General features: G+C 40.3%; 2 protein-coding genes across 2 annotated transcripts in view; one reads left to right on the plus strand and one right to left on the minus strand.

The window, feature by feature from the left end:
• The window catches only part of sh3bgrl (SH3 domain binding glutamate-rich protein like), a 35,309-nt gene extending 23,947 nt beyond the window's left edge, over positions 1-11,362 (minus strand). The window contains exon 1 of the mRNA XM_062045528.1: positions 11,153-11,362. Within this exon, the coding sequence (XP_061901512.1) occupies positions 11,153-11,197 (45 nt within the window). The 5' untranslated portion in view covers positions 11,198-11,362. The remainder of the gene's footprint in view (positions 1-11,152) is intronic.
• Positions 11,363-12,058: 696 nt separating this feature from the next.
• On the plus strand, positions 12,059-16,125 carry hmgn6 (high mobility group nucleosome binding domain 6). The gene is made up of 6 exons (XM_062045529.1): positions 12,059-12,201; positions 13,117-13,140; positions 13,257-13,286; positions 15,393-15,440; positions 15,527-15,646; positions 15,727-16,125. The coding sequence occupies exons 1-6, from the start codon at positions 12,187-12,189 to the stop codon at positions 15,769-15,771; spliced, it is 282 nt and encodes a 93-aa protein (XP_061901513.1). The 5' UTR covers positions 12,059-12,186; the 3' UTR covers positions 15,772-16,125.
• Positions 16,126-17,168: the final 1,043 nt, after the last annotated feature.

Genomic DNA, 17,168 nt, shown 5'->3' on the forward strand with positions numbered 1-17,168 from the left:
AAAGTGGAGCCATATAAATAAGATCGCCCACGTAATGGTGTATCCTGAAGAGACTGTCAGAAAGCGGCTGTAAGGATGGTCTGTAAAACATAATCTATGCAACATTTTGACCAACGAACCACCATTATAAGTTATGTGTTTCAAATGTACAAAAAAAAATCCTAATATGAGCCCTTAAATGCGCTTTATAATCCCATGCGCCTTTTGTATGAAAATAGACCTGGTGTACTACAAGTCTGCGCATACAAAACTAAACATTATAAAGACTAAAAAAACTTCATCTATTAAATTGCTCTTGGTTCTTGAGAAAAACAGTGAATATGAACACTTTCTTCCTTGCTTTGCTTGTGAGGTAGAGCTGGGCATCAAATAAATAACAGGACTTAGCTCAGAACAACCAGCATGTTTGTTAACATTGCAGCGCCACAATTTGAATTAACTATTAATGAAGTCACCAAGTTACCAGAGGATCTTTTACTAAGAAATACTCGAAGTTATGAAATAGAATGCAATAGGTATAAAACATATGGGCACTGCATACAGTATCCACCATGATCATTATTACTATTGGTGCTGTTTTAATACAACTCAAACATTCCCTCACTATACACATACACTTGCTCAACTTAATGGGATGTTCCTAATATCTCTGACTTAAAAAAAAGGCAAGATATTATAAACAAAGCACACAATAATAATATGTCTATTAAAAGTGACGTTAAATATAATTATTGTCTTTGATGAGTTGTCCTTTTGAGAAGTGCACAATAATTATTGGATATTGACATTAGGAATTATGACATTACAATAATAAATCTGATAACTTCGGAGCCTGGTGAGGGACTTTGCTGCCTGGTGCCACAGGAACCTCTTGCAGCTCAATCCATCAAAGACCAAGGAGCTGGTCATTGACTTTGGGAGGTCGAGTCCCAGGTCACAACCTAATGTGATCGAGGGAGTCGAGGTACAGACCGTGCACTAAATCAAGTACCTCGGGGTGTGGGTGGACAACAAACTGGACTGGACTGTTAACACGGACCACTTGTACAGGAAAGGACAGAGTAGGCTGTACTTCCTGAGGAGGCTGCGCTCCTTCAACATTTGCAAAAAACTCTTGTGGATGTACTACCAGTCTGTAGTTGCTAGTGTTCTGTTGTACATCGTATTGTGCTGGGGCGGCAGTACATCTAAGGACAGCTCCAGACTGGAGAAACTGATCAGGCGGGCCGGCTCTACGATTGGAATAAAACTGGACTCACTGGTGACGGTGGCAGAGAAGAGGACTGTGGAAAAACTACTGAGCATCATGGATGATGCCAGTCACCCTCTGCATACCGTTATCAGTAGCCAGAGGAGCCTGTTCAGTGCTAGACTGCTTCATCCCAAGTGCAGGACTAATAGACTCAAAAACTATTTTGTCCCACACGCCATCAGACTGTACAACTCCTCTCTGGGGGTGTGGGGCTGGGGGGTACTTGGAAGACAGGGGATGCAAAATAATAACCCCATTATTTATTGTTTACTTTTAAAACTATATCACAATTCTGTACACTGCTGCTGGAACTTTAATTTTCCTGAGGGAACTCTCCTGAAGGAATCAGTAAAGTACTATCTATCAATCTATCTAACATTAAAAAATTGCTTCAATAACTGGGCTTTTTTTTTTTAAGTTCTAGAGTGTAAACAAACATGGTGTTAATTATGTTGGACTTCTTTACTCTTTCAAAGGAAGATATTATTTGTGCTATTTGCACCAAATGTTCTGCAAACATTTCACAAGAAGGGAAAATAAACAGCCTTCAACACATCAAACCTTATCAGCCAGCATCGCTACGATGGTGTTTTGAAACTCTTACAAAGACGCATGCTGCCAAAGAAGCTGCAAAGCCAGTCACAGGTAAAGGTGTGGGGCTTGTTCCAATCATCGCTGTGTTTGAAAAGTGCGAAAGATTTGCCAGAGACGACCCGAGGGCTAAAGCAATATTTCATCAAGGATATGATGATGTCGGACAACTTACCCTTTACCATTGTTCAAGATACCAACTTGTGTCAGCTAATAAATGACTTCAAGCCATGTTTTCTTTTTCATTTCTGAGCATCAGCTATTTTTCTTATCTATGTTTGCTATCAAAATACGCCGTGATCGCACCACTCTTGCATACACTTATAGATAATACATACATTTCACTGCTGATTTATGGATATGTTATGTTAGCCCCATCATCCATCCATCCATTTTCTACCGCTTGTCCCTTTTGGGGTCGCGGGGGGTGCTGGAGCCTATCTCAGCTGCATCCGGGCGGAAGGCGGGGTACACCCTGGACAAGTCGCCACCTCAACACAGGGCCAACACAGATAGACAGACAACATTAACACTCACATTCACACACTAGGGACCATTTAGTGTTGCCAATCAACTTATCCCCAGGTGCATGTCTTTGGAAGTGGGAGGAAGCTGGATTACCCGGAGGGAACCCACGCAGTCACGGGAAGAACATGCAAACTCCACACAGAAAGATCCAGAGCCCGGGATTGAACTCAGGACTACTCAGGACCTTCGTATTGTGAGGCACATGCACTAACCCCTGTACCACCGTGCTGCCCTTAGCCCCATCATAATAGTGATATCATATTTGACTGGGACAAATCTATAGGTACAGTTTGTCAAACATATCTTTGTTTGACTCTTTCTTACTTCCAGGTGTGCACAAAACAACATTAAAAAAAATTAAAGATTAAATCAGGGCTTTTGTTTTTTTGGGTCCAGTAGTAGGTGCTTCTTTCTCGTGTTTGGAGAGAACGAAAGACGAGTGAATGGGATATGCAAACCTGTCAATAGTGTGGACTCCGGGAACCACACATAGGCTGAAATAAAAAATAAATAGTCGGAAATCAGGAAGAAGGTGAAAAAGGAGATGGAAGTGCATGGCATAAAGTAGTGCTGGACCCCGTTTGAAAAGATAATCGCCGTCATTGGCCTTTTTTCCCCCAAAAGTTCAGAAACGTTAAGTTTGTGGTTTGTGTTTTAACCACATTTTACAGTTCAGGGTAGTTTATACAAATCAGGCTGATGACGTATGGGCGAGTGCTACAGTATATTTCTACACTGATACCATGTAACTAAACAGGCAATGCTAAGTGATATTTCTTTTACAAAAGGGTAGGTAACTGAAGTACAAAGCAATTACATATAAAACGATATGATTTACAAACCAAGTGTACCAAATTTTACATCAAACGTCAGGCTTTTGTCCACAGCGTGTAACAATCAGAAAGTCAGCCCCTCAATTAAAGGCCTACTGAAACCCACTACTACCGACCACGCAGTCTGATAGTTTATATATCAATGATGAAATCTTAAAATTGCAACACATGCCAATACGGCCGGGTTAGATTACTAAAGTGCAATTTTAAATTTTGGGCGAAATATCCTGCTGAAAACGTCTCGGTATGATGACGCCTGCGCGTGACGTCACGGATTGTAGAGGACATTTTGGGACAGCATTGTGGCCAGCTATTAAGTCGTCTGTTTTCATCGCAAAATTCCACAGTATTCTGGACATCTGTGTTGGTGAATCTTTTGCAATTTGTTCAATGAACAATGGAGACAGCAAAGAAGAAAGCTGTAGGTGGGAAGCGGTGTATTTCGGCCGGCTGCAGCAACACAAACACAGCCGATGTTTCATTGTTTACATTCCCGAAAGATGACAGTCAAGCTGTACCATTGGCCTGTGGAGAACTGGGACAACAGAGACTCTTACCAGGAGGACTTTGAGTTGGATACGCAGACGCGGTACCGTGAGTACGCAACCAGAATGTTGCCATAAGCATTTTGTCTAATTTGTATGTGTAACGCAGTACGCAGCTGCGGCTTTCAAACATTTGATCGCTTGCCCGTACGTGCGTGCCGCTATGTGCATGTCACGTACGTAACTTTGGGGACTTTGGGGAAATATACAGGTATGTGCTGTATGAACTTTGGGGAGGTGAACGGTACTTTGGGCTTTGGGATCGAGTGTGTTGTGCGGGTGTTTGATTTGTATTGGCGGGTTATATGGACGGGAGGGGGGAGGTGTTTGTTATGCAGCAATAATTTGTGGCATATTGAATATAAGCCTGGTTGTGTTGTGGCTAATAAGAGTATATATATGTCTTGTGTTTATTTACTGTTTTAGTCATTCCCAGCTGAATATCAGGTCCCACACGCCTCTCACAGCATCTTCCCTATCTGAATCGCTTCCACTGCCCTCTAGTCCTTCACTCTCCTCATCCACGAATCTTTCATCCTCGCTCAAATTAGTGGGGAAATTGTCGCTTTCTCGGTCCAAATCGCTCTCGCTGCTGGTGGCCATGATTGTAAACAATGTGCAGATGTGAGGAGCTCCACACCCTGTGACGTCACGCGCATATCGTCTGCTACTTCCGGTACAGGCAAGGCTTTTTTATCAGCGACCAAAAGTTGCGAACTTTATCGTCAATGTTCTCTACTAAATCCTTTCAGCAAAAATATGGCAATATCGCGAAATTATCAAGTATGACACATAGAATGGACCTGCTATCCCCGTTTAAATAAGAAAATCGCATTTCAGTAGGCCTTTAATGATGAATTCACGAGGGTCAAGTAAGTCTTTATGATCAATTTCAGCTGTAAATAACAATATATAAACAATACATGTCAGTGTTTATCTCACAGCAACAACCCAAACACATCAGATTAAGCGTTAGCTTGTTAGCACTAGCATTTGGTTCACTTGGGTTGAAGCAAATAACTACACAAATAGAGCGTCACTGACTACTTTTACAGCATGTAACAAACTAAATAGTTAATATTTGATATGATTTACCTTCATTCAACTCGCCCTTCATTTCACATTTATCTTAAAAAAACAAGGTTGCAGTCCCGGTGAGCAGCTCCTCTTGCCGCTAAGTCTGACTGAATACTATATATTCCTTTGTAAATATGTTTAAAAGAGACTGTTCACTTCACATAGCTTGCCGTATAAAATAAAGTTTGTAAAAATGTATAAATAGCACAAAACTGCATACAAGTTCAAAAACTAAGGCTGAGTAACAACACTGCAAAATAGTTTCACTGCTCAGCGTTCTTCAGCACAAAGATGCACGACAAAATTTCCTGCAAGTCGAAAATTCCTTTCGTTCTTCTTTCTATTTGTTGTTTAAGTATGTTATAATAGAAACACACAAAAAAATAAACATAAACAAGATGTCCTTGCATACTTTAATGGTGGTTGAAACTTTGATTACAAAGTTTTAGAAACTCCCTGAAAGCACAGTCCGCCCCGCTCAGGTTCCTGGGGACCCCTGAAAGTCCGACCTCGCTACTAGGAACTATATAATAGCTCCTGAAAAACTAAACCTACCCGGGTAGTTTCGGTGGAAACACAGGTGGGTACTTTATTTACCAGCTAAATGGGAAAGTTCCTGCGGTGGAAAAAGGCCTAATGTTTCGTAAAACTTTACAAGAGGTGGGTGACTCTGATTACCCACAATATAGATATAATTTGTATAACTTACAACAAAATGTGTTCATACATTAGCCTGCTCACAAACAGATTAGAGTTCCATGTGAAAATGAAGTAATATTTAGTTAGCAATCTTTTAAATGTAAATATGCTCACATATCAAAATGGGTATGAAAGACTTTGATGCTTGCTTGATTACTGTATTTATTATTATAACGCAGGAGAGCTACTTGATGTAGCAGCCGTATGTGACACAAAGGCAGGTCATTCCTCCACCGTCTTCGGTGCCATTTGTGTTGCAACTCCCGACTTGCCATGAAGCTGTGCTGGAGTTACAGGACTACATTGTGACAGCAATAGGTTGCAAAATGATCGCTTAGATAATTTAATAGACATCCTCACGAATAATAACAGGAATATGAAGCATTAAATACGTTGGCGAAAAAGTGAGTTTTGGGTCCTTGCCTCGATCTTTTTACATTGTTGAAATGTAATTTTGGCAAAGCCTGAACGGCCACTTCTGTGTGTCGCCAAAGTATCCACAAATGTGCAAACGCCACGTCAAGTTCAGTCTTGATACATCTAAACCTTTCCATGAAAGAGGGCATATGCCAGATTTGTGTGCTTACTAGTGTTGTCCCGATACCAATATTTTGGTACCGGTACCAAAATTATTTTGATACTTTTCTAAATAAAGGGCACCATAATGGCTTTAATTTAACAAAAAATATTAGGGTACATCAAACATATGTTTCTTATTGCAAGTTTGTCCTTAAATAAAACAGTGAACGTACTAGACAACTTGTCTTTTATTAGTAAGTAAGCAAACATAGGCTCCCAATTTAGCTACTGACGTATGCAGTAACATATTGTGCCATTTATTATTATATTATTTTGTCAACATTATGAGGGACAAACTGTAAAATAGATTATTAATGTACTTATACTTTTACTATTCATATCTGCTTATTAATTATCATCCACTGAAATGGCCCCCATAATCATGTGACCCCCCCTCTAGTGGTCATAGCATTAAATGCCAGGGGCTAGCCTTGGATTAAGTTATCGGTTATTGTTATTGGTCTAGAAAAGTAAAACGTTATCGGTAATGTCTTCAGAACATTTTTTTGCATTCCTAGTTGTGTGAATGCCTTGTCACACATATGTTGTTCTTTTTAAATACAAGACTTGTTTCCGATCTAATGAATATACTGAATATTTATTATTAAAGTGTAAATGCCTTTGAATAATGCGGTTCAACCATTTTTGCGCACAAAAAAATTTGAAAAATGTTTTGGGTTCACAAAAAACAGACATTAACTTTAAGAGATACCGCAATATTTATCTTTTTTTCTCTCTGCGAGTACAATGGAATGCTATTATTATTGCAATAAGCTTGGGAAATATGGGAATTTATTGTCAGCCATTCAGCAGTTCTCAAGTCCACTATGCACTGAGAAGATAGCCTGTTGGACAGTAAACATGACTAAGGTCTATCGAAGGTGTAAAGTGAGCTGATATATACAGTAATGTCAAACCTGGCTTCTAAATGCACATTTATGAAGCTCCCCATCGCTCAAAACTGAAATAGTCTTGACAGGCTAAGTGCGTCTGAGAGTTGTTCTATAAGACCATGAGTCTGTCCTTTTATACCGCTGCAGTCTTTGACAATCATTTACTGTAACGGCAATAATAACACTTAGTGCTGCTTGGCTAAAAAAAGGCTCTGTGCTAAGTGGAAGTGCATCATCCCAAAGGTGATAAGGCCATGTCCATTAAGTAACAGTAATAAAATACAACAAAAAGACACCGAACTGACAGAAATCCTCGCCACATCATTAGGTACCTCACTATCAGAAAGATCTCAGTATGATGCATTGCACTTCGAAACCAACAAAACACATTCAATTAAAATGATGCGATAAATCCACCTTTGTCTTTGTGTAGAGGATAGGAGGATCCATGTAAATATTGGCAGTATTAATACCAAGAGTAGTATCAGCAATGGATCAATTGGTTCTCGTCTATGTTTATTTTCACTAACATTAGCGTTTTTGTTGTTATTCATATTGTTGTATTGTTTTGTTTATATATTGTGATATTGCTTACCACAGGGGTGTTTTTTTCCACATACTTAAAAATTAAAGGATGCTGGGATGATTTTGATTTTTTTTTGTGTTAATTTTGTATATATTTTAAGAAGTAAGGGTATGTTTAAAGAAAAAATAGTCGGCATGTCAGCTTTGTGATACAGGTGACAAAGTGTGTCAGGGTTAGTGTATTAGTGTCAACATTTTAACTGTTTCTTGTGACACTACATACTTTTACCCTGAAACCATTTTCCACTTCATCTTCAGTTTGCAAAATCAGGGAATATTTGGACACAGGAGGACTTTGGAGACAGAGAGACACAGAATAAAAGCCAATTGTAGTTTTTCCTTTGCTTTACTTATTTGTCATTAGTGAAATTATTTTGCAAAAATAATTGCGTGAAAATTGCATTTTTTTTTATTAATTTTACATTTACCTTAGTCAATGTCCTGTTTTCTAATCTGATTATAATAATGATCAATTAATTCATAATCGTTCCAGGATCTTGAACAATTTTGAAGTACCAGTAGGGAAGTGCCTCAACTTACGAGCTTAATTGGTTCGGTATCACAAACAGTGTCTCTCATTGAAATTGATAAGATCAAATAAATTGGTGCTTGAACCCCCCAAAAAATTACAATTTTAACATGTAACATGCGTTTTAAAAATAAAAACTGACTTTTATATATCAAATATTGTACAAAAACAACGTAGGATGTACTCCTCGTGGTGTGTTCCATTTACTTCAGAAGTTAAAAGTCAGAGCTGAGAATGACATCACAGCAGAGTTGTGAGCGTTCCAGTGACGAGGTTGGAAATCAAGATGGCCACATTCACGAAAGCTATTTTTGCGCGTGCCTTGTCTGAATGTAAACAACTTAAAATATGCACTCTTTCTGCAACTTATAAAACACGGTGTATTAAGCGGAAACACAGACACTATTGCTAGCAATGTAAAAGTAAAAAAACACTTACAAATTTGTTTTTACGCTAGAGTAAAGGAACCCATATACAAACGTTAATCAATACATCGTGTATGGCTGATTTAGTGTGACAAAAAACGAATCAGAAGTGCTAATAACGGATATTATAGAAGCGTATATCATTGTTTACATCCAGAGCAGCCATCTTTGTAGCCAACTGGTGAGAATATTACCACATTCCGAGTGGAAAATCCGTTCTCAAGGGGCGTTCCAGTTTAAACTCGGAAATTCCTACTTCCAAACATCCCAGAACAAGCTAGTCAGGTTACTTCTAGACCTCCACCCCAGAACACACCTCACTCCTACCCACTTCTCCAAAGTGGGCTGGCTCAGGGTGGAGGACAGTGTAAAACAACTTGCACTGAGCCTAGTCTATAAAATTCGCTACACCTCCCTGATTCCGAAGTACATGTCAAACTACTTCCATAACGTAAATGACCGCCATAACCACAACACCAGGGGGAGCTCCACAAACCACGTTAAACCCAGATTCCGATCTAACAAAGGTCTTAACTCAATCTCCTTCTATGCCACATCAATATGGAATGCGCTCCCAACAGGTGTAAAAGAAAGTGCATCTCTTCCCTCCTTCAAAACTGCACTAAAAGAACACCTCCAGGCAATTACTACTCTAGACTAACACACTCCCCCCACCACATCCCACCTCCCCGGATTGTAAATAATCAAATGTAAATAATCAAATGTATATACTTGTTCTTATGCTTTCTGAGCTCACTATGTTCACTGCTCGCTGTACATATCCTACGAAGTCAGACCTACACTGTTTCAATGTCCATTTCTCAGATGATATAATTGTTGATGACTGAAGTGCTGATATCAACCAAACATAACCCCACGCCCCAAACCCCTCCACATCCCACCCCCCGGATTGTAAATAACGTAAATAATTCAATGTATATACTCTGATAATTAACTTGTGATGATTGCATTATGCTTATAGTATATATTTGTACCATGAATTGATTAACGTGGACCCCGACTTAAAAAAGTTGAAAAACGTATTCGGGTGTTACCATTTAGTGGTCAATTGTACGGAATATGTACTGTACTGTGCAATCTACTAATGATAAAATAAATGGGTTGTACTTGTATAGCGCTTTTCTACCTTCAAGGTACTCAAAGCGCTTTGACAGTATTTCCACATTTACCCATTCACACACCGATGGCGGGAGCTGCCATGCAAGGCGCTAACCAGCAGCCATCAGAGGCAAAGGGTGAAGTGTCTTGCCCAAGGACACAACGGACGTGACTAGGAAGGTAGAAGGTGGGAATTGAACCCCAGAAACCAGCAACACTCCGATTGCTGGCACAGCCACTCTACCAACTTCGCCACTACGCCCCAATAAAAGTCTCAATCAATCAATCAATCAATTCTACAAACAGAACACACCATAACAACTTCAGTAGTTTTATGAAGTAATGTAATAATGATATACAGTATTTACCTTGGAGAGTGGACTTCTACAGTATCCACTTCCAGCTGCTTCTCTTTATTTTTATGGATACATGTATGCTGTTTAGAAATTATATTAACATTCTTGGCTGGCATTAAACTCAGTCTGCTTCATTGTGGTGCAGACTAGCAGCGATACGGTCCAACTACCTCGACAAGTTGGCAACACACTCATGTTATTGATGACATATTTCTTCAATTCAATAACAATCAGGGCTGTCTTCTTCTCAGCACTGTCTTTCACACTCACTTTCTTCCTTTCCATCCATCCATCCATCCATCCATTTTCTACCGCTTATTCCCTTCGGGGTCGCGGGGGGTGCTGGAGCCTATGAAGTTATGTAGATCTTTAGCTATAAACTAATCCGAATAAGATCAAATGTTTTGCTGATCTTACAGGGTCACCATGGCATTCGCGACACCATTTAAAGGCCGGGATACTTGTCACTGAAATTGTTGCTTCTAATTTAAAGCATACCAATTAGCCAAAAGACAGCTCTAATCTCAAAAAATTCTTAAATTCAAGGACCACTGTATTGGCATCAGTCATACTGGCTCTGTATTTACTTATTATCAGATTGACACCAAGATTTGCAGTATCGTCCACCTCTATTTATGTACACACACATTAGAAGTTTATATGCAAGATTTACTGTTTTGCAGTATTGGCACGCTAATCAGACTATGTCCTGACCTTAAAAAAACTGTTCTGCAGCTGCATGTCTTTAAAAAATCCCTGAAGAATTGCATCACATCATTCCTTCCTACACTAGACAAAACTGACATGGAACTAAACACCACAGATGATCCAAACCATGGGAATTTTGCAGCAAATGTTTGATTTCCTGTTTTCTAGCGGCTTGTCGGAAATCGCGACAACACAACCACAACACTTGAACAAGTTTCTCTCGCAGCACCAAAAGTTACCAAAGACAACCCAGACTATGCAAAACTCATAAGGAGTGGCCATGCAAGCAGGGGTCAGACAATTCCATCCTGAGGGCACATCACTAAGTGAGTTCAATCCAAGTTCAACTGCCCTCGTATTGGCTTGGAGAGCAGATGATGCTGCAAAAAATAAGCACACATCACAACAAAGCTGTGCCATTCTCCTCCCTTACCGAAGTGGACCCGGAGGATGAGGCTATGTACACTTTGATCACCATGGTCAGTCCCGGGTGCTTTTCTCTGGCTCCTCGCAAATGCTCTGCAGGATTGGATTAATTGTTGCACAAAAAAACGACAAAGTCCTCGGGTTTGATTCCTGTGTTGCAGGCAGACTGCGTGTGTGTGTGTGTATGTGCGTGTGTGTGCAAATACTCCTCCTCTGTGCACTAGATGGAGCTTTGCATTCCTCCTCCGCCTCTCCCCGGCCTCCCCGCCCCTTCCAGCCCCTCTCTTCGGTTGTGAGCCGGAGACACGTACACGCACAACTAGAAAGCCAAAATGGCAACGGTGTATTTCTGCAGAAAACATGCATTCTGGTGTTGTTTTTGTAGTACGTTTTAATCACACCGGTATTTAACGGAAGCAACAACAAAAAAAAAAAAAATGGCGATTAAGTGTGTCTTTGTCCGGGAGTGAAAGTGGACGGCGGCCATGATGTTGAAGACACGGGCTCAGTGGGCCCCCTGCCGGCGTGTGGAGAAGACGACGCATGCCTTTCCACTCAAACGAATTTAGGAAACAAAAAAAAATGTGTCGGCGAGAGGAGTGGGCGCCATATTGGACGATTGAATTGCACATTGTTATACGTAAGTTCGTTTAATTAAGGGCGGAAAGCGCACTAGCGGTGGGTGTAAACAAAGCAAATCACGCAACCCGCTCCCCGACCGTAAACACACAACCAATGCGGCCCTCAAACCCGTTCATTCGTGTGGGCTTCCCTGCGAGAAGAAGCAGGGGAAGAAGCCATTCGCGCCGGGCTCCGAAAATTCCAAGTGTTCCGCAGCCCCCGAACGGCGCCCTCTGATTGGCCCGCGCCGCTGTCAATCAAGCGTTTAGCCGCACCCCTCCCCCCATTCAACCACTCGCCTCGCTGTTTCAGTGTGTTTACTACACTGGCCAGCATAGGGGGAGACACTCGTCTTCACATGCACTGAGAAACAACTGTTTTTTAGTTGGATTTGCGCGAAAAAACCTCCAAGAGATCAACATGCCCAGGAGAAAGGTGAGCATTTCCCCTAAAAAACCAAACGCACTTTGACGAGCGCGAAATGTATGCACACGCGCGCGAGACATTCCTGCGAGACATGACTTAATTATAACAGAATTTACCGCGCTCGGATACCGTTAGTAATTTATTCATAAGGGAAATAAAATACGCGGATTTTTTTGCGCGTCGCGTTGAATATTTTCCGTCTGTTAGCCGATGCAAGCCGCCGTTGTTTCGGTCGGGGGAGCTGGAAGTCTCCTCCATGCAGTTAAAGCACAAGCAAGCAGCAGCCATGCTTTGCAGCTCTCGTCGTCGGCGAGACACCGAGAACAAAACGGCTCGCTCATCGCCGTCCGCGCGTCAAACCGCTCCGAAAGCACCGCGGGAAAATCCCACGGTGACTTTCCCGTGCATTTTGCCCACAAAATCCCACATTCGCTGGCGCGTTTTGATAAAATTATATATTTTCTCTCTTTGTTCGTGGTCCCAAATGGCTGCGGTGGCGCGGCTCTACCGTCGGGTGGCGCTTGTGAGTCACAGGGAGGTCTCCCCTCCTCCTCTCCCTGAGACTCCCGCGCCAGCGTTCAAATGTGAGCTGCATGCTTTGAATGGGAGGCAGACTTGGGGGAGAGAAAAAAGGGAGCAGGCGAGGCCCAGGCCTTGCAAATGTGTCCCCTGAGGCCCGCATGGCTCAGCTCTCAGCCCCCCTCTCGGCAGCCATGCTTTCCCGCCACATTGCCAACCCCTAAACCCCGAAAATGCGCCTTTTTTGCCACATGTTGGTGTTTTTGCATGAGTTGAAAAAGTTTTTTCTCTTGCTTTGTTCCCAACCACATTATGCTAACAAGTCTTTTTAAAGTCTTTTCCTGTCCTTTATAAACATATTTTCTTTGTATTTTGATACCAATCTGTACATTTCTTGTTTTGCAGAGACAAGAAACAGAAGAAGAGGAGGTAAGCGTGGCGCAGGTTACATAGCGCGCGTGTAACCATTTTTTTTAACAATAAAAATGATGTTTACATTTGTTACGTGTATGCATTCCCAGATATTAACTTGTGCTTTATTTTAGCCCAAGAGGAGATCAGCCCGGTTATCGGCGGTAAGAGGACACGCATATGAATAACTTTACATTGGCTAACATATATTATATAACACATAATTAATATAAACTGCACTAAAGTGTGGGTTACAGCTAATTATGCAAAATGAACAGTTATTCATGTAATACACTAATGTAAGCTTTAATTATTCATTCAATAATGCGATTGCAGATAAAACACAATATTTTTTTACTTTTAAGCTAAATACTGCTCTAAAGGGTGCAGAAAAGATCAAATTTGATTAAAACCCCCAGCAAAACTTAAGTGTTTAAATCCCGAATATATATTATTATCGGCGCATACACAAGCGTATTGTAGAGTTTTTTAACAAAATAATGTCAATGGAAACCCGGTGTGCATGAACATTAAAATAAATATTGCACAAAAAAGTTACATTTGGGGTTTAGTATACTTTAAAACATAATATAGCTATGTTAAATAAGTTATATTGTATGAATTGCAGTTGCAAACAAAATTTATTTTCACAATTGGCAGACAATGCAGGGAAATTATATAACGTGTATTCCTTGAGTGAAATATTGTACCCCAAAAAATTATTTGGGGTTTAGTATTATTTTAATTTAAACATAGTTTTATGACATTAGTTACATTGTTTGCACAATGCAAACAATGTTTTATATTCACAATCTGCATGGAAGGGTAGACAATATTGTGCATAATATAGTGTTAATAGTTCTTATAAGCCTCTAAAATGCTGCACACGGACAGGAATACCCCGCGACCGCAAAAGGGACAAGTGGTAGAAAATGGATGGATGCACTTGACAATTTAGGCGTGCAATAACAATATTGCAGACTATTTTCCAATTGTTATCTAGTGCTTTAAGTCAGGGCAACTTTACATATCAACTTTGCTGAATAAAATAAGTTTCAATATGTATATTTTGACTTATAAAGTAGGGTTGCAAGATTAATCAACATAGTATCATCATTGTGGATTTAATTGCAACATCCTAATCTCAAGAGGCTGGTTTGTTTCTCATCCCCGACAATTGAGTGATAGACATATAACAATTGTAATGTCCTTGGCCTGCTAGCTGATCAAAAATAAACCCAAATGTTTTAGAAAGTATAGTTTTGTAGATTGTACTAATACGTGGCAACTTGAGACAATTGTTAACTGACATTCTGAAACATGGGTCTTCAACTATATGTTGTGGCCCTACCTAACTTCAGAGTTTAGTGTAATTGCAGCCAGCTCATTCTGGACAGCTAATATCTAAATATATTATGGAAATCTTAAATCCCTCTCGATGAGAGGTCTTCAACAAAGGGTCTGGGAGTCCGCAGGGGGTTGGTAATTTTCTGTGTTGATTGTACTTTATTTAAATATATTTTTATTCCCCCTATTGTTTTTCCACAAATGTTAACACCTTTAAATACACATTAACATTGATTAGATGCACTTTCGTGTAGTTAAGAAATGACAATGACATGGCCACCCTACTTACTGTATCTTGCAGGTTTATAATGAATGAAAACATATCAGTTATATTTAGTAAGCATTTAAGATAGCTAGTGATTAGCGCTCTATTTTCCAGGTAGAGATTAGCGGCGCCATGTTGTGTTATGTGAAAATTTTAGTATTGCACCACAACAAGGTACCTTTTGATAGTCTAATTTAAAACACAATATTATACAAGATGTATAAGTAGGGGGTTTGAGGCCTGGAAATCATTGAAGATCACTGCACTAGGCCCTAACTACAATTACAGGTGTAACACAAATATTACAGCACAACAAACACTCACTGGGCAAATAAAGAGCAATCTGCGTTATCCAGGCTGATTTAGTCATGTGGTAAAAACATGATTCTGAAGTAAATACGAGCCTTTACCCCCAGTAGTCCATATAGTTCAATTGAGTTTGAAACCCTAAAAGTAACATGCCTTTCTTCACTCATTTTAACAGGTTGTATAGAATTTTAAAAAATCGCAATTAGATTTTTCTCAAATTCCTGTGGCCATTTTGAGGTCAAAAATATCTGATCAAGAGTAGTTGAGGTTTGAATCAGTTTGTAAGTGTGTTTTTCTAGCACACTAAAACACATAGTAAATGGACAAAAACTTTGTCTTTGGTCCACAGAAACCGGCCCCATCTAAGGAGGAACCAAAGGTGAAGAAGGCAGCGAAGGTAAGCTAGAACATGCACCACGCATGACTGAGAAGTCGTCTCAATGTTCCACCAAGCTGACGTCTTTGCACTGTTGTCTTATCCAGAAGGAAAAGGCTGTGAACGATAAGAAGGAGGACAAGAAGACCAAGAAGTCAAAGGAGAACGCCGAGGCAGAGGCCAATGAAGAAAACCACTCTGAGAACGGCGAGGCCAAGACCAACGAGGTGAGCGGCGACTTCGGCCGAGGTCCATTTTAAGTCACCAAAACGTCACCGACTGACCTCCATCTTGTGTTCTTACCTAGGAGGAGGAAGCCCCGGAGGAGGCCAAAGAGGCCAAGTCAGAGTAGCACCACTGCCCCCAGCGTCCCCAACACTCCCCTCGAAGCTCCCCTCTCAAGTCTCTCACACGGTTTCCCTCCAAGGCGTATTGTTAACAGAGGAATATTTTTATCAATGATTTTATAAGTATCCGTACAGATTTTTAGCACAAAAAAGCAAAGCTGATTATGGAGCACCTTGCAGATTTGCAGTGGTCATATCAAGTGTCTGCAAGCAAGACAAACACACTAAAATCTTTTTTAAATGGCATTTCGTGATTGTTGAAGGCTTGTTTGGTGTAGAAAGTGTCCCCCCAACACCCCCTTCGCTGGATTGGCTTTGATGTGACTTGTGTAGTTGTTACCCCACCCCACAAACCCCCTTCTACAGTTCGGCCCCTGCCCCCTACTCATGTTTTATTAACGGTTCAGCCATGTTATAACGTGGCTGCTTCTTTTAGACCTCTTAATGTGCAGTGAGTTCCCTTTTTTTGCTCGTGTCTCATGATCTTGGTTTAATTTTTTTTTGGGTCCTCATTGAAAATGTGTTTTTGAAAAGAATTAAGCGTGTTGTCCATAAGAAAGAGGAAGACGAACATGTGAAACATTCCTGGAACAGCGATGCCTGACGACCCTGCGTTATGAGAAAGAGGAAAACAAACAGCCACTGCTCCATCTGTGCTGTAGAGTCGCCTTTTTTAAAAACACCGTTGTTCTTTTTAAACTATTTGAATTGGGAAATCTCAAAAAACGCAGGTGTCCGGTCCCTCTATTATGTTCTGAAATTCTCTTAATAAAAACAAGTCCTGGGAATTTTCCTCAAATTTGACGTGTGTGGAGACTTTCTTTAAAACGGTTGAGATAACAGAATCCAAAAGGTTTTATGTTAGGACAGGGGTAGGGAACCTATAGCTCTCGAGCCAAATGTGGCTCTTTTCATGACTGCATCTGGCTCAGATAAATCTTTGCTGACATTGCTTAACATGATAAATAATGAATAATTCCGCTGATAATCACAGTGTTAAAAATAACTTTCAAAATATAACACATTCTCGTGCATTTTAATCCATCCATCCGTTTTCTACCGCACCCGTTCAAGAAGTCACATTAATGGTAAGAAGTATTTTATTTATTATTGGTTAGCTTCTGAATAACAATGGAATTAAAAAGAATAAGAGACTTATTATACTCTAAAAATGTTGGTCTTACTTTAAAATGCACGCATTTAGTTGTATTCGGTGTTAAACAAAATTATATGGCTCTCACGGAAATACATTTAAAAATATTTAGCTTTCATGGCTCTCTCAGCCAAAAAAGTTCCCGACCCCTGTGTAAGAAGAAACTCCAAATTCAAGACGTTTTGATGCATTATAAGGACTGAGTAACGCATAAATCATTATTGAACAAACACTTTTTAGGCATTTTTT

This window comes from Entelurus aequoreus, linkage group LG04, assembly GCF_033978785.1.
Source record: "Entelurus aequoreus isolate RoL-2023_Sb linkage group LG04, RoL_Eaeq_v1.1, whole genome shotgun sequence".
Lineage (NCBI taxonomy): Eukaryota > Metazoa > Chordata > Actinopteri > Syngnathiformes > Syngnathidae > Entelurus > Entelurus aequoreus.